The following is a 23,873-nucleotide window of genomic DNA, read 5'->3' as shown; positions in this document are numbered from 1 at the left end:
ATTGTGTAGGCAGGCCACGTTTGGAATATGTAAAACAAATTGTTAGGGATGTAGGATGTAGAGGGTATACTGAAATGAAACGACTAGCACTAGATAGGGAATCTTGGAGAGCTGCATTAAACCAGTCAAATGACTGAAGACAAAAAAAAAACCTATATTTTTAATTTAAGTCTCCATATAAATGTTATGATAAAGCAGAGATCTCTGTAAAAGTATTTAATAATGAGGGGAAAAGTAAAGCAGCCAGTGGAAAAATTAAATTTTTTAAACCATTAGGATAATGATAATTGACAACTACAGCAGTATATTTGTATGGGAAATTTTTTGTATTCTGATAGGTATTAAGTTATGTATCTTTTATGCAATTTTTTGTTCTTTCATAAAGTATATTAATTAAAAATTTTTCTTTGTTAGGAATTTTGTGTATGGATTCGCCAATGGTTTATAAAAACCTCTTGATTTTCTGTTAAATGAATGACATAGTCTTTTTTCATTTTTTTATATACTCTTTTGCTAATGACAAAAATATTTTACTAGCAATAAAATTAAACTTATACCTGTTTGGTTACACTACTTTTTTTTATTGTTTCTGAACTTGTATATCTTAATACATATTTGTACCTACGAACTTTATTTAACTCTTCATTTAATAATCGTACTAATTTTAAAATATTAGTATAACTTATTTCATAAACATTTTATTTTAAAAGAGGAACAAGATAATTTTTTTTAATATCCTTAAAGATTTTTTATTGAAGGTGCATAATAACAAGTAATTATTATTTCACAACATGCTTAATATTATTTTATCATGGAAGGTAATATTGAAATTTATTTGTTCTCATTGTTTTTACTTACAGCTCACAACGCTGTAAGTAAAAACAAATTCTATAAAACAACTACTGCTTTCTATGAATGAATTTGGAGAGATTGTAGTTCTCAAAAAACATACATCATCCATTACTAAATAACTAAAATGCTAATTCACAATACTGTTAATAATTTTGGATTGCTGGTTCAGTAAAATAATAATAAAAAAAATGTAAACAATGAAGTACATGTTAGCCTTAACAGGAAGATTTTATTTTTTTTCTTAATATTACAGTGTGAAAAATTTGACCGCTTTAATTTATGATTTTATTTTGGAGATGAATATACAAAGGAAATAACAGGAATTATTTGTCGCCAATAGTGTTTACATGTAAAGGACTAATTAAAAAATCAGAATATAGGTTGTTGCATATTCATTAAAATTGATTCTAAATACCTCATCCCTTGAAAAAAAAATTATAGCAAAAACAATAGAATCAGTGTTAATTATTGTAAGTGCTAATTGTGTAAGTTTATGGAATGGAGTTTTTATAATCTCATATAGAAACATTTTAATGTTGCAAGTTAAATGCTATTTAATTTGATTTCCATACCCTCAGTTTATCAGTTGTACAATCATCACCAACTTTATCATTGAGCTTCTACTATATCTTTCAATAGATTGATTCAAAGATAATATGCCTTACATAAATGGATTGATTGATGGTTATATTAATAATTTTTGGTTTCCTCAACATACTTGATTCTTGACTACCAAATCTATCATCATTATCAACTTTTATTTTCATCTAAGAAGCTCCTCTACGTCATGGTAATTTCCAGGCTTTTGAACCATTTTGAAGATGAGACACATCATTTTAACAAAACCATTCTTATTATTGCTAGGAACAAAAAATTCAATTATTATATGTTATATTTAGAGCTCAGAATTTATTATTAAAATGCAAATTTTATCTATGTAAACATGGATAAAATTATCATTTTTACATTTTAATTCCCAAAGATGAGAAGTTATCTTTGTAGGTATTAGGCTTTTCAATTTTTTGGTAAACGCTAGATTTTTCCTGCTAAATTTAATATTCTATATAGAGTATTCTCTGGTTATGAAATTTAATACAGGAAGAAAAGTTGTAATTTTTATCTTTGGTAAGGAGAAACTTGGTATGATACTCTTAACAAAATCGTTCATGCCTATGTTTCTATTTCTTGTGGTTGCTTTTTGTGTGGTTACAGGAAGTAATGTTCTTAATTGCCTTAAGCAATGCTTCCTTTAAAATTCTTTGCTCCTTTTTTCTAAAGACTCCCAGGGGAAAATTTCATTTGCTACTCTTTTGCACACTTTTTTCATAAACTAAAAATATTTTAAATTATCTCCTTTGTCAGACCATATAGTTCTTTACTTTCACCACGTTCCATATAGTGGAACCATATATATAAGGGACCATATAGTGAGTGTGTGTGTATTAGTTGTGAACATATAAAGTGCTTACTAGGTAATGGGAAAACAACAGATTTTGAATCAGGTATACTAATTATAAAAATCTGATTTACAATTATATCACTATAAAAATTCTTCTAGAACTCACTTTATCAGTCTCAATATTGCTGAAGTACTCATAAAAATAATGTGTTTGTTTTTAATATCACAAAATGCTTCTTGAGTTTCATAATACAATGAAAACGAGAAGCGCCAATCACTACTCACTCATCTGTATCTTTGTTCCTTTAGTGATGATCTAATAGAAATTAAGGATTGTGTGGTATTTAATTCTTCTTATATCTATATTTCACCTTGTAATTGATAATTTATTTTTTTAAACCAGAATGAATGTGCAAATATTTTATTGTCGTTCCAGAGCCACAAGCCTTTGTCACCAAAACATCATGTTGTACATCATGGATTCAGAGAAGAATGTGAAGAATCTTCAGATGAAGATATTTGTCAGCAACAGGAGGCAGTGGAAAGAAGCATAGCTGAACTTCAACAGGAGGTTTGCTGTTTCTAATTAATTCTTGGCTGTTACCATAATGTTGAAATGTATTTTTTCCTCTTGAAAATTTGTTATTAATTGTAAAGCTATGCTAATTAGTAGATGCTTGTAAACTTAAATTAAAATATGCTTAGAGGTTTTCTCAAAGGAAACAGATTAATCTTAAAGTTAAGTTATTAGTAGAAGTGATAGATGTTTTACTGTATATACTGACTCATTAGCATTTAACAAATTGAGAAATTTTACACTTAATACACAGAATATTAAGTGCAATTAAGACCTTGAGAATAGAGAGAGAGAGAGAGAGAGTGAAAGTGTCTGTAGATGGGATTTGATCCCCTCTCATGAAGTTAGTGGGGGATTAAGTGATTTTGTTATAAAGTAAAATATTCTATTTGTTTTAATTTAGTATGATTATTCTTATTATTCCAATATATAAATCAAGTTAATACATTTATCTATTTCTTTCTGTAATTGCTGTACTAAAAATGCATAACAAATTAAGTCAGTAGAAATTGTCAGATGTTATGATTTGTACATTCAATAAAATGATTTTTCAAGAACAACCTAATTTTATTATCTATTATTCTACACAATACTGAATTACGTGTCTTACCCTTGGACCTGTTTACATTATACGGCATTTAAAAGAAAGCTTTGTTTTTTTAGTATCTACAGTAATTGCAATCATTAATTGCATGTTTATAAATTTGGAAATCTAATAATAACATTGTCGCATAATTACATAATTTCTTTGCCACGTACTTATGTACCTATTGTAATCATACTGTAGGTTGAGCACATCTCTACCAGTGATATTTAAATATCAATAAACATGAAAGATAAAAAGCAAAACTATCTTTATTACTATGTATTCATTGTATAATTTCACTGAGCCAGATGTTAAAGCACCTGCTGCTGCTGCTAATTAATTACCATTGTTAATCAACTTGAAGAAGTTAAACAACTTACAAAGATGTGTAATTTACCTCTGCCTTTTCAGTACTCATTTTTCTTTCTAGAAACAAAAAATTAAATTTGGTTAAAACTTAATATTAGGGAAAAGACTTGAAAAATGTAATTTAATTATGAAAAATTCACACATGTAATGATTCACAAGAGAAAAACCGGAAACTGCTACTTAAATCTGAAACAAAGCATTAAGAAACATCAAAAAATGCTTTATAACTTTTTGTCATTAGGTTAATATGTACAAAAAATTATGTCAATTAGAGGTGTGAAATATTAATATTGTTCTTTTCAGGCCTGGACAGGTCTTACCTGTTGTAAGAGTTACGAACACTAAATTGATAGAAATGGTAACACTAAAAATGATTTTTACCATATTAGTTAATATTATTGAAAATAAATTTAAATCTTATGGTAACGTTAACAAAAATATCTTTTTATTTATTACAGATATCTTGTCAGCAGGTAGTAATATCACAGGCTAGTAAGGCGTTGAATTTATCTAGTTCAACAATTTAATTTTCTGGTTCTGCTGAAGAAGTCGAGAGAGAATGTCTGCTGTTAGTTGCAAGTATGATTATTTTTTTATTAATTTATCAATACTCTTTCAGTCAATAAGATTAATATCTTCTCTTATGTGATTAATTTGGTTAAAGCCATTAATATGTATTTTTCTTGTATAATTTTTTTTCTAAAATAAAAATTAAAATGTTAGTATTATTTAAAAAACAAACAATATTTTTGTAAATGTTTTATAATAATACCAGAAAATTCTACAAAAATTGATTTAAGTTAATAAATAAAAACAGATTTTTAGAAAACACTTTATTAAAAATGTTATGAGATTACATTTATTTGGATAATTTATTTTTTATCTGATGTATTTTCATTATGTAATTAATTTTACTTATAATGAGTTTGAAGAGAATAAGGAACCGACTCCTTGTTTATCAAATAGTCTTCAGTTTCCAGCAAGGTAATTTTTTCACTTAAGAGCTCATCATTCTTACTTATAACCAATTGCAAAATAATAAAAATAAAAGGTGATTTAACAAAAAAATTAATTTAAAGACACATCAAATTATCAGTTACCATATTTGTTCACAGATTACAACTTAAATGACCCGACTGAACATTAACAAACAATAATATGGTTTTGGTCCTTATAATATGTGAAATGCAATATTTGACTTGTATTTTTTAGTATTTATTCTATGCAACACATTTACTTTAACTTAATTGTCCATTGTAAAATTTTAAAGTTACATTTTTAATTTAACCTTAGAGGTATTAATTTTTGGGCCTTGATCTAAGACTAATAATATTGGGGTGAATAATTAAACTTGAAAAATTATTCATGTACTTCTGTTTAATTCACTTATTATTTAATTCATACATAATGACTGACTGTTCACAAAAGAAAAACAGAAAACGCTACTTATATCTGAAAAAAAAAATTAACTTGCACTCACTTTACCGCAAACTATTGTATGACTATTAACAATATAGAAAATAAATATATTCATTATTTTTTAATACGACGGTGAATCAAATATAAACCAGAATTTTTGTTTTATAATTGGATAATAAAAATATACGCACAATATTATTTTTCTACATAATTTCCTCTTTCGAAAACACATTTTTCCCAGCACAAAGGTAACATTTAAGCCCACTATCGTAAAATGAAGGTGAGCATGATGTCAACTAATTGCTCACAAACACTTCAACAGCAGCATCTTCTTCAAATTTCTGTCCTCCAAGTGCTACTTTTAGTGGTCCAAACAAATGATAATCGCTGGACGATAAGTCCAGACTGTATGGAGAATGCTCCAATGTAGTCCAGAATAAAGATGCAATTTTCTCTTGACCTCTGCAGCTTTTCTTCCCACTATACAATGAGCTGCAGAACACTTTACATAATACACATATACTACACCAAGAACACTACATAAATTACAACATACACACTTACACAATTACACAACAACAACCTATACTTATATTTCTTACATCTACACTCGGTGGTGTTGCGACATCTTATGAAACGCAACCGTAACCCAAGGTGGGAACAAATCGTGCCGATGGGTGAATGACTCTACGTAGTGAGTCTCGAACGATGTCCACTGGGCACCAGGGCGAACCTAGTTGTATTTAGCTCTAGCTCCAGTACGCATGCGCTCTGCTGGAGTGGTCCATTTTTCGCCGGTACTCGTGGGACCAAAATTTCAGTTCCAATAACAAACACAATGATGGTTGGTGGTCCATCTGAAAAAACCACCAAATCTAGTCTTGTGAAGAGACCTCGGTCAGCTTTGTCTGATGAGGATAAAAGTCCTACCAAAGAGAACCGCAAATTATTAGAATTGAATTCTAAAAATTAGATTATTATTATTATTATTATTACATTTGTTGTTGTCAGAAATAGTCAGGAAGGTGACTCCCTTCAAAAGGTTTCACCTTTCTTAATAAACAAAACCAAAACAGGTGCAAGTGGCTCCCCGAAGAATATCAGGAAATTACGTGACGGATCGATTGTGATTGAAACATTCAATGATGAACAGAGTCGATCTATCTTACATCTCCGTAATATGGGTGGTATAAATATAAGTGCAGAAAGCCACAAAACATTAAATACGAGCCGGGGTGTAATTTTTTGTCGAGACCTCTTAGATATAGATATCTCTGAAATAGTTGATGAGCTTTGCCACCAAGATGTTGTTGAAGTGAAACGTATAATGAAACGACAGAACGGAACAGAAGAACCGACACTGTCTCTTATACTAACATTCAATCTTCCTGTTCCACCAGAGAAGATTAAAGTAGGTTACCTCTCGGTTCGGGTACGACCATTCATACCCAACCCACGGCGATGTTTCAGATGCCAAGGTTTTGGTCACACTACAACATCTTGCATGAAAACTGAGATCTGTGCTCGACGTGCTAAAGGTCACAATGACACTAACTGCGAAGAAAGTGAAAAATGTGCAAACTGGAGTGGTCCACATACAGCCCGCTCCCGAGATTGCCCAACTTTTAAAGAAGAAAAGGCAATTCTCAAAATCTGTACGGAGCAAAAACTATCTTTCCCGGCTGCACGCAGAGAATATAAAAAGATAAACAATTCACGGAACCTGGTTAAACCAGATGTATCTTTTGCCACCGTTACATCTAAACAAATTCCTACAAATGTTAATAATCAGCAGTGTGGATCCTGCAATGAGCTTAAAAAACTTGTTCAGATGCTTTCTGAACAAGTAGCTTCACTTACAGCCACTATCTCAGAGCTGACAAAAATGAATAAAAAGTCCTCCATCGCAGTTAGTGAATCCAACAGTGTGATACATACAAATGTCCCTGTTCCCAAAGTCGTACCGGCACGAGTAGCGACTATTACAGCTGGCAGTAAGCCACCTAATAAGCTCCCCGTAAAGGGAACCCACATAACCACCCCCTCTGGGATGTCAACTGCAGCATCCCATTCAAATAAATCTCCTCCACCATCACCTCATATACTTGAGAATATGGTTGAAGAACCACCCGTCCCTAGGGCATCAGAGTTCTTTCAAATAAAAAATACAAAAAATAAAAACCAGATCACGTACAGCTAATTTTTATATAATTTCCAAAATTTAATTATTTAATTTTTTTTTATTTATTTTTTCTACGCTTATGAACATTATTCTGTGGAATGTTAGAGGTATTCGGTCCCGCATTGAAGATATTAGAGTACTGGCGCATGCACATGATCCACTAATCATGTGTTTTCAAGAAACTCACCTTCTACAACATGACCCAATTACACTCAGAGGATAGTTCTGTGAGAGATACGATTGCCTAGTAGACAGTAGGGAGAGTGGTGGAGTGGCTATCTTCATGAAGAATGGGGTGTCGGCTACAAGAATTCAACTAACCACTCTCATTCCTGCTATTGCAGTAAAGCTCTCTATCCCCTTCAAATTGCATATCTGCAATCTGTATCTCTCACTGAACACTGAGTTCAGTGCTCTAGATGTCTCAAATCTCCTCACGCAAATACCATCTCCACTGTTAATAGTAGGAGATTTCAATGCCCATCATATTTCCTGGGGCTCAATCTTCTGCTCCACTCGAGGAAATATGATAAACAGAGTGAGACAAGACTTTGACCTTTGTCTACTGAATAATGGATCACACACATTCATGTCCTTATCAACTGGTACTGTATCTAACCTTGATCTTTCCATATGCTCACCGAATGTGCTCCCTCATTTTAATTGGTCTGTTTGTGATGACTTTCACGGTAGTGATCACAGACCAATTATTATTGGTTTTGATGTAGATTGCGAGATTAAAAGAAGGCCACGGAGATGGATTGTTGAAAAGGCGGATTAGAATGGATACCATAAAGCATTCCAATCGCAGTATGACGATGATGCAAACATCCTTGACCAATATTCCTCTTTTACGTCCATGATACTTGAGAATGCCAACAGATGTATTCCACAAACATCGGGTAATCCTAGACGTCCTTTCGTTCCATGGTGGAACGATGATTGCAAATATGCTATTAGGAATCGACGGCAGGCACTACGCAAATTTAATCGTAGGCCTACAGCTGAACATCTAAATTTATACCGCAGGGCTAGAGCAGTGTGCCGTCGGGTATTCTTGAATTCTAAGAGGAATTCATGGACGAAATTCGTGAGCACTATCTCACGCACTACTCCCACTTCTACTGTGTGGAAAAAAATTCGTGCAATTTTCGGATCACCGAAACAATCTATTCTCGATCTTATTGTTGAAGGAGAACTCCTTTCATCACCTTCAGCAGTGGCAAATAGTCTAGCAAAATCTTTCCGCTCGGTGTCTCTCACCTCATCGTATAATAACGATTTTCAGAGGTACAAGATACAGATAGAAGTATTATCGTTAAACATTGGTGATTTGGTTGGTGAATTAAACACCCCATTCGTATTTAAGGAATTGTTACATGCACTTAAAAACTCACAGGACACTTCCCCTGGACCGGACAACATTCGCCTTTCCATGCTTTCACACCTTCCTAATTCGGCACTACAACAACTTTTGAATATTTTCAACAGTTTATTCTCCAAACAAGTCTTCCCACCCGGCTGGTCAGAAGCATTTATTATACCAGTACTAAAACCTGATAAAGACCAAACCAATCCCTCAAGCTACCGCCCTATTTCATTAACAAGCGTTTTGTGTAAAATAATGGAGAGAATGGTAAACTGCAGGCTTACATGGTACTTGGAGAAACATGGCTTTCTATCTCCAGAATAGTGTGGTTTCCGACAAGGACGATCTTTCATTGACCATCTAGTGTCACTACAAACAGCCATACAAAACGCTTTCCTCAATCGCCATCATCTCGTTGCTATCTTCTTCGATATAAAAAAGGCATATGACACAGCCTGGCAACGTGGTATTCTTAACACTCTCAAAGAATGGGGAATCAAGGGCAATATGCTTGCTTTTATCCGGGGATTCTTAAATCACCGAACAGCTCGTGTTCGTGTTGACGATTCGCTCTCAGGTAGTGTCATCTTGGAGAATGGAGTGCCTCAAGGTAGTGTATTAAGTGCCACCTTATTTTCTGCAGCCATAAACAGTATTACCCAAATGTGTGCAGGCTCCTATCTCATGTTCTCTATTTGCTGATGATTTTGCTATTTACATTGCAAACCGTTCAACACCCACAGCAGAGAGACTACTGCAGAACATTATATCTCACCTTGAAGCTTGATCCAGGATTACTGGTTTCACTTTTTCATCCGAAAAAACAAAATGTGTAGTCTTTTCTCGGTTACGAAACCCTTCTATGCCACAAGTTTTCCTGAATGGAGAGATCATTACTATCTCTACTTACGTCAAGTTTTTAGGTTTATATTTTGATAGCCGTCTTACTTGGGTCAAACATATAAAAGAATTAAAACAAAATGTTTCAAACTTCTAGATATGATGCGAGTCCTTACTAACACCAACTGGGGAGCCGATAGGTCATGTATGATACGTTTTTACTATTCCTTTGTTCGCTCCCATTTAGATTATGGTTGTGTCACCTACTCGTCAGCTCGTCAAACCGTACTTAAAATGCTGGATAGTGTACATCGTGCTTTCCTTCGGCTTGCCACAGGCGCGTTTAGATCAAGTCCTGTCGCAAGGTTACTTGTAGACTGTGATGAACCATCACTTTGGGAAAGACGAGACCAGCTTTTATTATCTTATTTTGCTCGTCTCAGAGGACAGCCAAATCACCCGGTTCCTGACTCAGTTTTTAGAAATCCTAATCTAGGAAAGGATGAGGACCATCCACGTCGTACTGCACCTGTAGGTGACCGTACCCGGCATCTGCTGCAGCATATAAATGTTGACACACCGTCATTCTTTCCTACGTATCCTTGCTCATATCCTCCGTGGAGAATAAACCTTATAAATTTTACTTTTGACCTTACGACATACAATAAACAATCAACACTACCTATTATCTTCCAGCAAATCTTTCAGTGTATTCTCTCCAAGATGAAACCAGATGCGGTTGTATACACTGATGGATCGAAACAAAATGATACCGTTGGTTGTGCATTTGTTGTCAATGAAAGAACTTAAATGTTTGGTCTACGCGGTATTACGAGTGTGTTTACCGCTGAACTATACGCTATAAATAAGGCTCTAAACATCATTAACCCTAAATATAGAAAAATTCTTATTTGCAGTGACTCGTGTAGTGCTCTCCAAGCCTTAAAAAACTTTTATTCAAAACATCCTATCGTCATTGAAATTTACAACTCAATCTCCGAGTTGAATAATCGTTAACACAGAAGTAAGTTTTTGCTTTGTCCCTAGCCATGTAGGGATTCCAGGTAATGAACATGCAGATTCCGCTGCCAAAGATGCATGCAATCAACCTCCTTTAACCACCCGAGTTGCTACTTCTGATTTTACTAATTATGTAAAACAATCTTTAAGATCAAGGTGGCAAGGTGACTGGATGGCTACTATAGATAATAAACTCCGGAAGATTAAAGATTCTGTGTTGCCATGTGACTCCTCATATTCAAAATCTCGGCGTGAAGAAGTAGTCCTCTGTCGGTTGCGGATAGGACACACGAGTACCTGATGACAAGAGGATAAGCACCCCTATCTGCATGATGCAACTGCCGCATGACTGTGCGCCACATACTCGTGGACTGCATATGTTATGCGGCGTTGCGTTGTAAATTTATTATTTTAGTGCTTTTGTTACCCGAGAATGGGCCTTTACACCCATCTCGGACTTTGTTAAATTGTTTCTGCTTTTCTTTTTTGTTTTTTTTTTTATTATTAGTTTGATTGTTTTAAGTTTTACTTTTACCTACTAGTTTTAATTATTTTTATTTTATTTTATTTTTTTCATTAAAAAAAATCTGGGCGATGATAACGTGAAGACGTTTTTCACCCTCGAAAAAAAAAAATTATACTAGTATTGGCTCATATACGAAAAGATGCAGTAGAAAAATCACTAACTTCAATGAAACAGGCAGAAATCACCGACATTTTAAACAAACAGTAATATAATCCATTTTTAGAAAGTAAATATTAATACAATAATAAAAGCGTGTTTAAATACTAAAAGAAAGAGTTTCAACACTTATTTCGAGTTCCAAAACTCTCCTCGATACCCTATCCTACATCTTTCAATTGAACTCTCGATAATCCGAACTTTTCGTTATCTGAACAGACACGAATTTTTATTAGTTCGGATCATCCACGGGCTTTTGTATACTGCACAGTCAAAAAATTACTGGGAAGCCTGTTGCTCAAGTTGAATTTTTTTCAATTTGAGTTTTCAATTTGAGATGTTCCACTTTCACTAATGTTACATTTCTCTGTGCTTTGAACTACATGACTGCCATGAATCCACGATGAAGAGACATAATTCTTCTGTAGTAACGAGAAGTGTTTTTAAAGTATGATCTGTCTTAAATTTACCACTTATATATGTGATGTAAACAGACGGTGCTTGCATACCTCAGTTACTTTAAACAATAGCCAGATATTAGCAACAATTTATTATTTTTGTTATTAGTTTTATATATATATATATATAATGAGTGCTACAATTCAGATCCTGCCAAGTATTAAGTATGAGGTATAATATGATTTTTGACGGCAAAAAACAATTCTGCAGCAGAAATTCACAGGCAAATTTATGGCATATAAGGATAATGGATGGCATATCAGTCTTTTTTACTTGATATGAAAATAATGGAGATTATTTTTTTGAGCCAAATGGTGACAAGTAACAAGATTTGGGTCTCTCACACAACTGCAAAATTCAAACAGCGTTTTATGAAATGATGACAAAAATCTCCATAAAAACAGAAATTCAAAACAACCACTTCAAGACAAAAAATCATGTAGGAATCAACTTCTGGGATAAGATAGGGGTTTTGTTGGTTGGTTTTTTTGCCAAGAGAAGAAACTATAAATACTTCATTTTGTATTGATACTAAAAATACTGCATCTTGAATGCAAAACAGAAGGAGAGACATGCTCAATATTGCTTCATGACAATGCTCATCCACATGTTGCCAAGGAAACTCAAGTCTGAATGAACTCAAGTCTGGTTGGAATCAATTGGAACCACCCAGCTTATCCTGACTCGACGCTGAGTGATTGTCACTTGTTTCTCTATCTCAAGTGATCCCTTGCTGGTCAGTGTTATGACGACAATGCTGATAAGAAAAATGCTCTACAATAGAGGTTGTTTTCACTGGCACCACCATTCTTTGAAAACGCAATGAAAAAACTGATTACAAGATATGAAATGTGCCTTAATAATGGTGAAGATTATGCAGAAAACTGGAAAAGGTATGTTTTCCATGTAATAATAAAACTATCCTCTTTGAAGTTTTTAGTATTTTTTAATAACAAAACTGTATACTTACTTTCCAGATATCAGACGTAACTAAATAATTTTAAATAAAATGCATGTACTTATTATTTTAAGTAGCTGTAGGTGTGAAACCCACTTAAAGTTATCAATGATGAAGATACTAAAATTGTATCTAAAATATTGTACTAAAATTGTATTGTAACGTGTAAAAAAATTCAAAACCTGACCAAAATTTAAACCCAAAATCTTCCATGAAATATTTCAAGAAACTTTTATCAATTTTTATCAAGAAACTTTAAAAATAAATAAAAACCCAAAAAGGGGCAAGTTTTGTCCTTTTTGTGTGATGTGTGTGGTTAATTGAAACCCAACCACCAAAGAACACTATCTAGAGTCTAGAGTCTCATATCCAGAGTCTAGTATTCAAATCTGTATAAAAGTAACTGTAGAGTTACTTTTATAGAGTAAGGTTCAAATTAACTACCCTAAAAAGTAAAAAGTGATGTTTTCAGTTCTGTAAATTTTGACTTTTTTAAATCAACACTTAATTAAGGGAAAATAGTTTTACTTGATGTTCTTAGGAAACTAATTTATCAACAGTTGGCAAAAAAGTATTTAATGACTTTCATCCACCCCTCTCTCTCTCATACACACACACACACATGTGGAGAGAGAGAGAGAGAGAGAGAGAGAGAGAGAGTGTGTATGTATGTGTATGCCTTGTATGTATCACATTTGTATCTAAGTTCAAAATGTTAAAAATCAAAAACTTACCCTGTATGGTGTAGTGGCAGATCGCCATTTAGCATAATTAGTTGGAGCATGACCTTTAGTCCATACATGATAACGAAATGTAAACAATGTACCCATATCAAGCATACGTAAAAGTTCTGCTTTACTATGAGGAAATGAAGTCCTGTATCTCTGAGTTTCAAATGCTGGTACAACTAGAACCTGTAACATTAACACTAATCAGGTAAAATATTAAGTTTTAAATAAATGAATATCACGCACACGCATGTACACACACACACACACACACACACACACACACACACACACACACACACACATCATATATGTATATTTAATTAAAAACATAGATACAACTAAGATTCTAAGGTTTAATTTAGATCATAAATTATGATAGCAAGCAAAATTTATATAATAATAAACATTAAAAATGTTGCAATTATTATAGAAAAGAAAAAAAATCAAGATTTGAAATCATAGAATTCCACTATAAAAGCTACTAGTTGAAGATGACTTTGCAAGATGCATGGAAAAGAGTAACAAATAGTATATTTATAAGAAAATGAGGTTTAGAAAGTAAAAATGATAACAGCCCAATAACTGACAAAAAGGTTATCAAACACTGTGTGCAATATAATGATTTTGAATCATAAGCAATCAGAAAGCTGAAGAGAAGTAGAATGATACTTATGAAATTTTATGTGAAAAATAATGGACAAATCAACAAAGTAATGAAAGATTAATGAGAGGAATAGGGGAAGATCAGAATTAGGTTAAGGTGAAGCGGTTAAGGTAATAAGGGGAAAACATGGTGCTTCACATTCTACAAAAAATGTTCTGTGAAAACTCGTAGAAGAAAAATTGGAAGGAAGGAGAGGAAGAAGAAGGATTTTGGATGCTTACAAATAGTAAGAAGAAAAGAGACTCAAGATTGCAAACAATGAAATATATGAAGTTGAAACTTGTCAAAAGAGAGATTTACCACTAAAAATATGAAAAAAGGTAGTAGCTCCATTATAGATGAAATTACTAAAATAATTTTATATAAAAATAATAAAAATTTAATTTTGGAGGTTTCTTATTGCAGATGAGGATAAATCATTCAATGAACAAAGAAATAACTCATTAGATACTATACTAAAAGAATGATTAAAACATTTAATAAAAGTGAAAATAATGAAAAAAAAAAGTGTAATAAAATGAAAATTTTAAATATTCTAAAACAAAAGAATAATCAGAAAAATCAAAATAATAATATAACTGAGGAAAAATTTTACCATAAAAAATTATTGCAATATTACACAATCTAGAGATAAAAGGTAACTCCTATGAAGTTAATGATTAATGTGAGAAAATTCACTCTAAAAATCATAAGTACAGTTTCCAGCCACTAGTCAGGTTTACTTATAAAAAAGCTTCTATCTTTTCCTGTACAGCTAACATCACTATTCCACAATCTCTCTTCTTCAGTCTTTTTCCTTCTTTTGTATAAACGCTTCCATTTCCTTCAACCAGTTTTCTTCCTGAAACTTCAATCACTATAACAGAAATAGGTCTATATTTTCTGGTTTTGATTACCATCTCATACCATCTACATAATTCTCATAACATATTCCAATTTCTGTCCATATATTCAGAACTTTTTGTTCTATATTATCCATATCAGCAGTTTATCTTCAAAAAAAAAAAAAATGCTCTCATTATTCTCACTCCAATCTTTTCTATCAACTTCTTCAGTGCATGTCATGTCAATTTCCTTCAAAGTACTCCTCCCCTACTCACACACTTTACCCAGCAGTGTTTCCAGTTCACGAAGCAGTCCTAAATAGCTTCATTTGAAACAGCCTTTAAGGTCCTTTGGCGTGCTTTCTTGGGGGTAAAGATCCTTTGCCAATCCATTGTGATGATTGAACTTTCGTCTCTATGTCATGGCCATAAACCCAACTTTCGTCTCCCGTTATGATCCTTTGCATGAATGTTTCATCGTCATTGGCTTGTTCAAGAAGTTGCCGACAAATGTCCACTCGATGTTCTTTCTGTTGTGTGGTCTTCAAACAAGGAACAAACTTTGCTGCAACTCTATGCATGTTAAATTTTTCAGTCGGAATGTCATGGCATGATCCAGTTAAGATGCTAATCTCTTGTGCAAGTTTTCTGACAGTCAATCGGCGATTTGCACACACCAGATCATTGATTTTCTGAACGTAGGTGTCATCAGTTGAAGTCAAAGGCCTTCCTGGTCAAGAGTCATCTTCAATTGACTGATGACCACTTTAAATTGTGAAAACCATACCTAACATTGCGTACGACGCAGAGCATTACCTCCATAAACCTGTTTCAAAAGTTGAAATGTTTCTGTGAAAGTTTTCCCCAGTTTCATGCAAAACTTTATGTTGTACTGTCACTTCTGAAAATTACACAAAATCGCTACAAACACTTGGAAACTAAATAACAATAACATAAAAACTATATGAGATAACAATCCAAGAACAAATGGTTACAGAGGAAGTTAGGCGGAACACAATGCTGCCAACTGTACGTCACTAAATTTCTCTGTCAGCACCAAATTAAAAATGTTCAGTTATTTTCCGAACAGACCTCGTAAATTGTCCATCATAACAATAAATAGCATAGGTGAGGGTTCTAGCCAAGCTACCTTTTTTCTATCTTTACAAAACCAACAATTCTCTTAATTCTCTTTTACCTTTTCTAAAATCTCACTCTCTAATCCCTTTCTTTTTAATGCCTTCCATGCTTTTCTTTTGTCCAAGCTATCATGTCATATGCCTTTTCAGTATCCAGAAAGCCATCAGCAAATCCTTCCCGTATTCATAGCCCCTTTCTAATTCTATCATTATTAATATAAGGTCACCCAGTCACTCTATCAGAAACCAATATTGTTTCTTCTGAGTCTTCCTTCCACTCCTACCAGAATCCATCTCTCCATCATCATTTCAAACAATTTTATATACTAATTGAATGGTCAATTATTAAATAATAATTTTTAAAAAAATAAGTAAATTTTATAAATGAAAACTTACCTTCTTTGTAGTTTCAAGATCCAGTAACTGGATTGATTTTTTTCAGATATGAATAAAGATCAAACATAGGCAAAAAGTCAATATCAGTTAAGAACATGTATGGTGTATTTACCTGTTGCAATGAAACATTTCTTAAAAAAATGAATTGGATAAAAACTCTGAAAAAAATACAGGAGAATAAATAATTAAGAATTTGCTTAAATATTTTGTTACTGCAATTTATTTTAAGAAGCAATATACTATATCATAATCTTGACAAAACACATGCGTGCGTATGTTGTTTTAGAATATTTGTGTTATGGAGAAAAAGGTTTTCCATAGAGTACCCCCCCCAAAAAAAAAAATGTTCTGAATCATCCAAAATCATAGGTTTTATAAATTAATCAACCATTTTCAAGATAATTCTAATTTTTTGTGATCTCAAGATTACAAAGTACTTCTCATGATCATGTCTAAAAAATACTGGGAAGGTTTTACACCAAGAATGAAATCTGAAAAATCAAGATCATTACTCATGTTTGGAACTGATGTTAAAAATATACTGTTTCCTATTGGCAGGCAAACAACAAGTTCACTAAATATAACCCAATTTTGCAATGACTCTTTCTGTATTATTTCACACATTCATGATATGAATTTAATCCATTAAACTAAATAACCTTATTCACAAATGTAAACAAAAAAGAGAGATCATACAAATTTGTATAATCTTTCCTTGCAGAATCCCAGTAGGTTTGTACAACCAACACATTCTACATGTGGCCATTGAGAACTTAGTATATTTTCAGTTGCAAAACTATGGTATTTTATTTTACTGATACTTGAAGCAATAATAACAAATTTCTGAAGTAATCTAGTCAGAAAATATTTTTATTCTTAAACAAATAATAAAATTAAAATAGCATTAGAAATGTAATGATTTCTTAACAGAATGTACTATTAGAAAATTGTTTAATAAAACTACGATTTTAATTTGTATAAGATGGAAATCCTGGATATGAGTAATACAAATATAACCAAAGATGAAATAATACAGAAAAATTAAAAATGGAAATATGGAATAATTACTAATTTGTGGAAAAAATATTGACAGAAGTTTAGTAAAAAGAGTGATGATTGTAAATGCACATTTCAAATAAATCAATCAAAAAATAATTACAAAAGTAGAAATGGTACAATTTGAAGACTGAGAAAAGAATAACACAAATCTATTATGTATCTTAAAATAATTGTAATGCACTTCAAAAGAAATTAGTGCAGAAAATTGAAAAGTAAACATACTTTTTTAATGCAATGTTAAAATTATGTGAAAAAAATTATTTACAATTTATAAAAATGCAATAAAATCTTTAAAAATAAAAAAATTCACAAAAAATTTAACTACAGAAACTAAAAATGAATGGAGTAGAATGAACTACATATACTTAGCAAAAGTAAAGAGCAATGAACATGAATCTGCTCTACTTCATCATTCAAAACAATTGAAATGGATACCTCCCTGTCATGTGGGTTTTAGATCTGGCATAAATGAGTTAATTATTCCAATCCACATTCATGTTTTTAATGTTTCAAACAAATTTACACAATTTTTCTGAATAAATAACAAGTATAATATTTTTTTTTTTTGTCGTCAGTCATTTGACTGGTTTGATGCAGCTCTCCAAGATTCCCTATCTAGTGCTAGTCGTTTCATTTCAGTATACCCTCTACATCCTACATCACTAACAATTTGTTTTAAATATTCCAAACGTGGCCTGCCTACACAATTTTTTCCTTCTACCTGTCCTTCCAATATTAAAGCGACTATTCCAGGATGCCTTAGTATGTGGCCTATAAGTCTGTCTCTTCATTTAACTATATTTTTCCAAATGCTTCTTTCTTCATCTATTTGCCGCAATACCTCTTCATTTGTCACTTTATCCACCCATACGATTTTTAACATTCTCCTATAGCACCACATTTCAAAAGCTTCTAACCTTTTCTTCTCAGATACTCCGATCGTCCAAGTTTCACTTCCATATAAAGTGACACTCCAAACATATACTTTCAAAAATTTTTTCCTGAGATTTAAATTAATTTTTGATGTAAACAAATTATATTTCTTACTGAAGGCTCGTTTCGCTTGTGATATTCGGCATTTTATATCGCTCCTGCTTTGTCCATCTTTAGTAATTCTACTCCCCAAATAACAAAATTCTTCTACCTCCATAATCTTTTCTCCTCCTATTTTCACATTCAGTGGTCCATCTTTGTTATTTCTACTACATTTCATTACTTTTGATTTGTTCTTGTTTATTTTCATGCGATAGTTCTTGCGTAGGACTTCATCCATGCCGTTCATTGTTTTTTCTAAATCCTTTTTACTCTCGGCTAGAATTACTATATCATCAGCAAATCGTAGCATCTTTATCTTTTCACCTTGTACTGTTACTCCGAATCTAAATTGTTCTTTAACATCATTAACCGCTAGTGCCATGTAAAGATTAAAAAGTAACGGAGATAGGGAACATCCTTGTCGGACTCCCTTTCTTATTACGGCTTCTTTCTTATGTTCTTCAATTGTTACTGTTGTTGTTAGGTTCCTGTACATGTTAGCAATTGTTCTTCTATCTCTGTATTTGAACCCTAATTTTTTTAAAATGCTGAACATTTTATTCCAGTCTACGTTATCGAATGCCTTTTCTAGGTCTATAAACGCCAAGTATGTCGGTTTGTTTTTCTTTAATCTTCCTTCTACTATTAATCTGAGGCCTAAAATTGCTTCCCTTGTCCCTATACTTTTCCTGAAACCAAATTGGTCTTCTCCTAACACTTCTTCCACTCCCCTCTCAATTCTTCTGTACAGAATTCTAGTTAAGATTTTTGATGCGTGACTATTTAAACTAATTGTTCTGTATTCTTCACATTTATCTGCCCCTGCTTTCTTTGGTATCATGACTATAACACTTTTTTTGAAGTCTGATGGAAATTCCCCTTTTTCATAAATATTACACACCAGTTTGTATAATCTATCAATCGCTTCCTCACCTGCACTGCGCAGTAATTCTACAGGTATTTTGTCTATTCCAGGAGCCTTTCTGCCATTTAAATCTTTTAATGCTCTCTTAAATTCAGATCTCAGTATTGTTTCTCCCATTTCATCCTCCTCAACTCCCTCTTGTTCCTCTATAACACCATTTTCTAATTCATTTCCTCCGTATAACTCTTCAATATATGCCACCCATCTATCGACTTTACCTTTCGTATTATATATTGGTGTACCATCTTTATTTAATACATTACTAGATTTTAATTTATGTACCCCAAACTTTTCCTTAACTTTCCTGTATGCTCCGTCTATTTTACCAATGTTCATTTTACTTTCTTCATCACTAGCATTCTTATATTTTCTACGTTCATCCATCAGCTGCAATATATCGTCTGAAACCCAAGGTTTTCTACCAGTTCTCTTTATTCCGCCTAAGTTTGCTTCTGCTGATTTAAGAATTTCCTTTTTAACATTCTCCCATTCTTCTTCTACATTTTCTACCTTATCTTTTTTACTCAGTCCTCTTGCGATGTCCTCCTCAAAAATCTTCGTTACCTCCTCTTCCTTAAGCTTCTCTAAATTCCACCGATTCATCTAACACCTTTTCTTCAGGTTTTTAAACCCCAATCTACATTTCATTATCACCAAATTATGGTCGCTATCAATGTCTGCTCTAGGGTAAGTTTTGCAGTCAACGAGTTGATTTCTAAATCTTTGCTTAACCATCATATAATCTATATGATACCTTGCAGTATCGGCTGGCTTTTTCCAAGTGTATATTCTTCTATTATGATTTTTAAATTGGGTGTTGGCAATTACTAAATTATACTTCGTGCAAAACTCTTATAAGTCGGTCCTCTCTTTCATTCCTTTTGCCCAGCCCGTATTCACCCACTATATTTCCTTCCTTGCCTCTTCCAATGCTTGCATTCCAATCTCCAACTATTATTAAATTTTCATCTCCTTTTACGTGTTTAATTGCTTCATCAATCTCTTCGTATACACACTCTACCTCATCATCATCATGGGCGCTTGTAGGCATATAGACTTACAATCGTAGTCGGTTTAGGTTTTGATTTTATCCTTATTACAATGATTCTATCGCTATGCATTTTGAAATACTCTACTCTCTTCCCTATCTTCTTGTTCATTATGAAAGCTACTCCTGCCTGCCCATTATTTGAAGCTGAGTTAATTATTCTAAAATCACCTGACCAAAAGTCGCCTTCCTCTTCCCACCGAACCTCACTAATTCCTACTACATCCACATTTATCCTATCCGTTTCCCTTTTTAAATTTTCTAGCCTACCAACCTTTTTTAAACTTCTAACATTCCACGCTCCGACTCGTAGAATGTTATTTTTTAATTTTCTGGTGACCCCTTCCTTAGTAGTATAAGTTAGTAGTATAATATTACAAATACAAAAATTTGAATACGTAATATGGCATCAATTTATAGTTAGAGTTAATAAATAAATACTAATTAAATTACGATAGACGAAAAACTTACACCTTCTTTATAAAGTACATGGTAACCAATATTACTCCGACCTTTTAATGCTTCAGAATTTAATGCATAACTAAGAAACTGTTGTGCTTCAGCAAAAAATTAAAAAAAAAAGTTAATTTACTAATATCAAACCGAAAAAAAATCACGTCAAAATTGTTGTATTATTCCTTGTGTAGGAGAGACTCTACAACATTTCAGAAACATCCCTTCTAAATAACATTAAATAAGTTGTTAAATCATGCCAACACAATGTAAAACAAACTAACCTAACCTAACCTGAGAAAACTATAAACTGTAATCAGTTAGCCATCAGTAATCAGTGTAATCAGTTAAGCCATCCCTCCAATGTTTTACGCTAATGCCCAAAACAGAAGAGGGATGGCTGAAATATTGTGCACAGTTGTTCATAATTCATAAATAAAATGAGAGGCAAATGAAACAAATATGGTATAAAATTTATATTTTATTTGTTACAAAAACTTACATTTATTTTTCCAGTCACACTTTCATCAGTCGCTTAACTCAAAATCAAGAACACCTTAACAAAACTTGTAACTACTATATTATGTTTATGAATATTCTTATCTGAAATATGTCATCTGTTTTTGAAGGAGGCTCCTTCAAAAAGTCAAAACAAGTTTCTAGGATACGGAAATGGGTTGTTAGATCGTTATTTCACAATCGTAAGTATAAATTTGTAAACCATTGATAGTTAGTTCATAAGAATATTGCCGACAGAAAACAACAAAAATCAAAATCGGGTGTATATATTATATATTGTTTTTCATTTCGTGGAAAAATTTCCTCTTCTCGGTTCAATTAGAGTGAAATGATAGAAGTTTTAAATTAATTAAACAATCTGGTTTCACACAGGTGAGTCTCAAGGTCTCCAGGGGTCACGAGGCTGAACCCAGGACCACAGAGCTCATTTTGCTCACCATTCCTGTCTAACCAGAGGACTCCATTTCCTGGAGCCCTGCATTGTTTGTTACCGTCAGAGTTGTGAAAATACTACTGATAAATAATAATTACAGTATTCCGGCTTTATAGAAACTCGAAAAAGAAACTAAATTACAAAAGACATCTAGTAGTAACTGCGGTAACTAAAGTACACAGACTTTTGATGATGAAAACTCCATAACCTGCTTCAGTTACCATGGTGACATAAATACGAGGGTTATTTTTTTTTCAAGGTCCGATCCGTCGCGAAATAAAAACCCGCGCAAAAATCGGATGAACCTTTGCGCATATGTGTTACGCAGCGTTTCTAGTACGGCCTTCAATCACGCCGCGTCACTTCGTTTAGTTCTGAACACGCAGCTAGCACGTAAAGATGTTTACAACAATAGCATCTCCCGCCAAGTGTGAAGTGGTAATTCGATTTCTTCAGGCTGAGGAGTGTAATGCGGCTGAAATTCATCGACGAATAAGTAATGTGTACGGTGAAACTTCAACGAGTGACAGCAAAGTGCGACAATGGTGCAGGAATTTTAAAGCAGGACGTACAGATGTTCATGATGCAGGCGGTCAGGGAAGGAAGCGAGTGACAAGCGATGATCTCGTTGAGCGAATTGACGAAGCGATTCGAGAAAATCGTCGGTTCACAATTTTTGTATCGAGCGATTCGTTTCCTGAAATTTCAAGGTCAGTTCTCTACACCGTTATGAGTAAGAGACTTCAGTACCGCAAACTGTGTGCAAGATGGGTTCCCAAGATGCTGTCCGACCGTCACAAATCAATGAGAACGGACGCCTTCCTAAAGTTTCTCCAGCGCTACTACAATGAAGACGATTTTTTGAACAAAATTGTCACAGGGGATGAGACACGGGTCCATTTCGAAAGCGAAGAAACAAAAGAACAATCCAAACAGCGGATGCATTCTCATTCTCCCAGTAAACCGAAGAAGTTCAAGCGAACCTTCTGCAAAAGAAAGTGTATGGCTACTGTGTTCTGGGACCGGGATGGAATTCTCTTGGTGCAATTTATGGAACGTGGCACGACCATCACTGCAGCCTCATACTGCGTGACTCTTCAACGTCTACGAAGGTCAATTTAGAATAAGCCGAGAGGAATGTTGTCTTTCTCCATGACAATGATCGGCCGCACAAAGAAGCTCCTGCAGCGTTTTCGTCGGGAAGTGTTTAATCACCACCATACAGCCCGGACTTGGCTCCATCCGATTTTTACCACTTTGCTCACATGAATCGCCGGCTAGGAGGACAACATTTTGGCACAGACATAGAGCTGCAGACCGGCGTAGAAACACGGCTGAAAACAAAGGCGACTCCGTTCTATGACGAGGGTATTGGAAAGTTGGAACCGCGCTACGACAAATGTCTAAATCGGAGTTGCAACTATGTAGAGAAATAGCGTAACTATGTAAGTACTTGTTACAAATAAATTTTTTTTAATTTTCACTGTGGTTTTAATTTCGTGACCGATCTACCTTGAAAAAAAAATAACCCTCGTATAATAATCGATGACATTCTTTTCTTAAAACAGACAAAATTTTGGCTTTATACATAAGATTTATCGTTAACATTACTTAATACTGGAACGTTATAATATAATAACATACTAACGTACATTTTGATGTCATTTTCTGCCGGATATATTTTCAAACAAAATTCAAGAAAATTAGTACAATAGAAAAATAATATAGATTTCTACACGCCAGAACCATATGTCAAACTCAGAAGGTAGCAGTTTCTTGGCATCTTTTGATTTTTTCTAACAAATTTTTGTAGATATATTTTTATTTTAAATAAAAATAAAATTATAAAAACGTTAAAATAAAATAATTAAAACTTTTCTTATACGTTAAAACTGAAAAATTTAAGAAAGCGCAATTTTTCATCTCTAGTGTGGT

At 33.1% G+C, this 23,873-nt stretch overlaps 1 protein-coding gene and 1 long non-coding RNA gene across 5 annotated transcripts in view; one reads left to right on the top strand and one right to left on the bottom strand.

Moving 5' to 3' along the window:
• The window catches only part of LOC142333684 (uncharacterized), a 67,159-nt gene extending 62,873 nt beyond the window's left edge, over positions 1–4,286 (top strand). Inside the window, exons 2-3 of the long non-coding RNA XR_012758657.1 lie at positions 2,688–2,822; positions 4,242–4,286. This is a non-coding gene — a long non-coding RNA (uncharacterized LOC142333684). The remainder of the gene's footprint in view (positions 1–2,687; positions 2,823–4,241) is intronic.
• Positions 3,664–23,873, bottom strand: part of LOC142333678 (uncharacterized) — a 72,213-nt gene continuing 52,003 nt past the window's right edge. For 2 of the 4 annotated variants that reach the window (XR_012758652.1, XR_012758653.1), the window contains exons 4-6: positions 16,467–16,624; positions 13,447–13,626; positions 3,664–3,840 (exon numbers count right to left, since the gene is read on the bottom strand). Coding sequence is in view for 2 of the 4 variants with exons in the window: in XM_075381094.1 (XP_075237209.1) it covers positions 6,078–6,128 (51 nt within the window). In the remaining 2 variants the exon portion in view is untranslated. Of the gene's footprint in view, positions 3,841–5,246; positions 6,129–13,446; positions 13,627–16,466; positions 16,625–23,873 lie in introns of those variants that run through there. The other 2 variants (XM_075381095.1, XM_075381094.1) reach the window with 2 other exon arrangements.

This window comes from Lycorma delicatula, chromosome 13 (assembly GCF_047948215.1).
Source record: "Lycorma delicatula isolate Av1 chromosome 13, ASM4794821v1, whole genome shotgun sequence".
In the NCBI taxonomy this organism is placed as follows: Eukaryota; Metazoa; Arthropoda; class Insecta; order Hemiptera; family Fulgoridae; genus Lycorma; species Lycorma delicatula.
The sequence above is the reverse complement of the archived record's forward strand: the minus strand, read 5'-3'. Positions and strand labels throughout refer to the sequence as shown.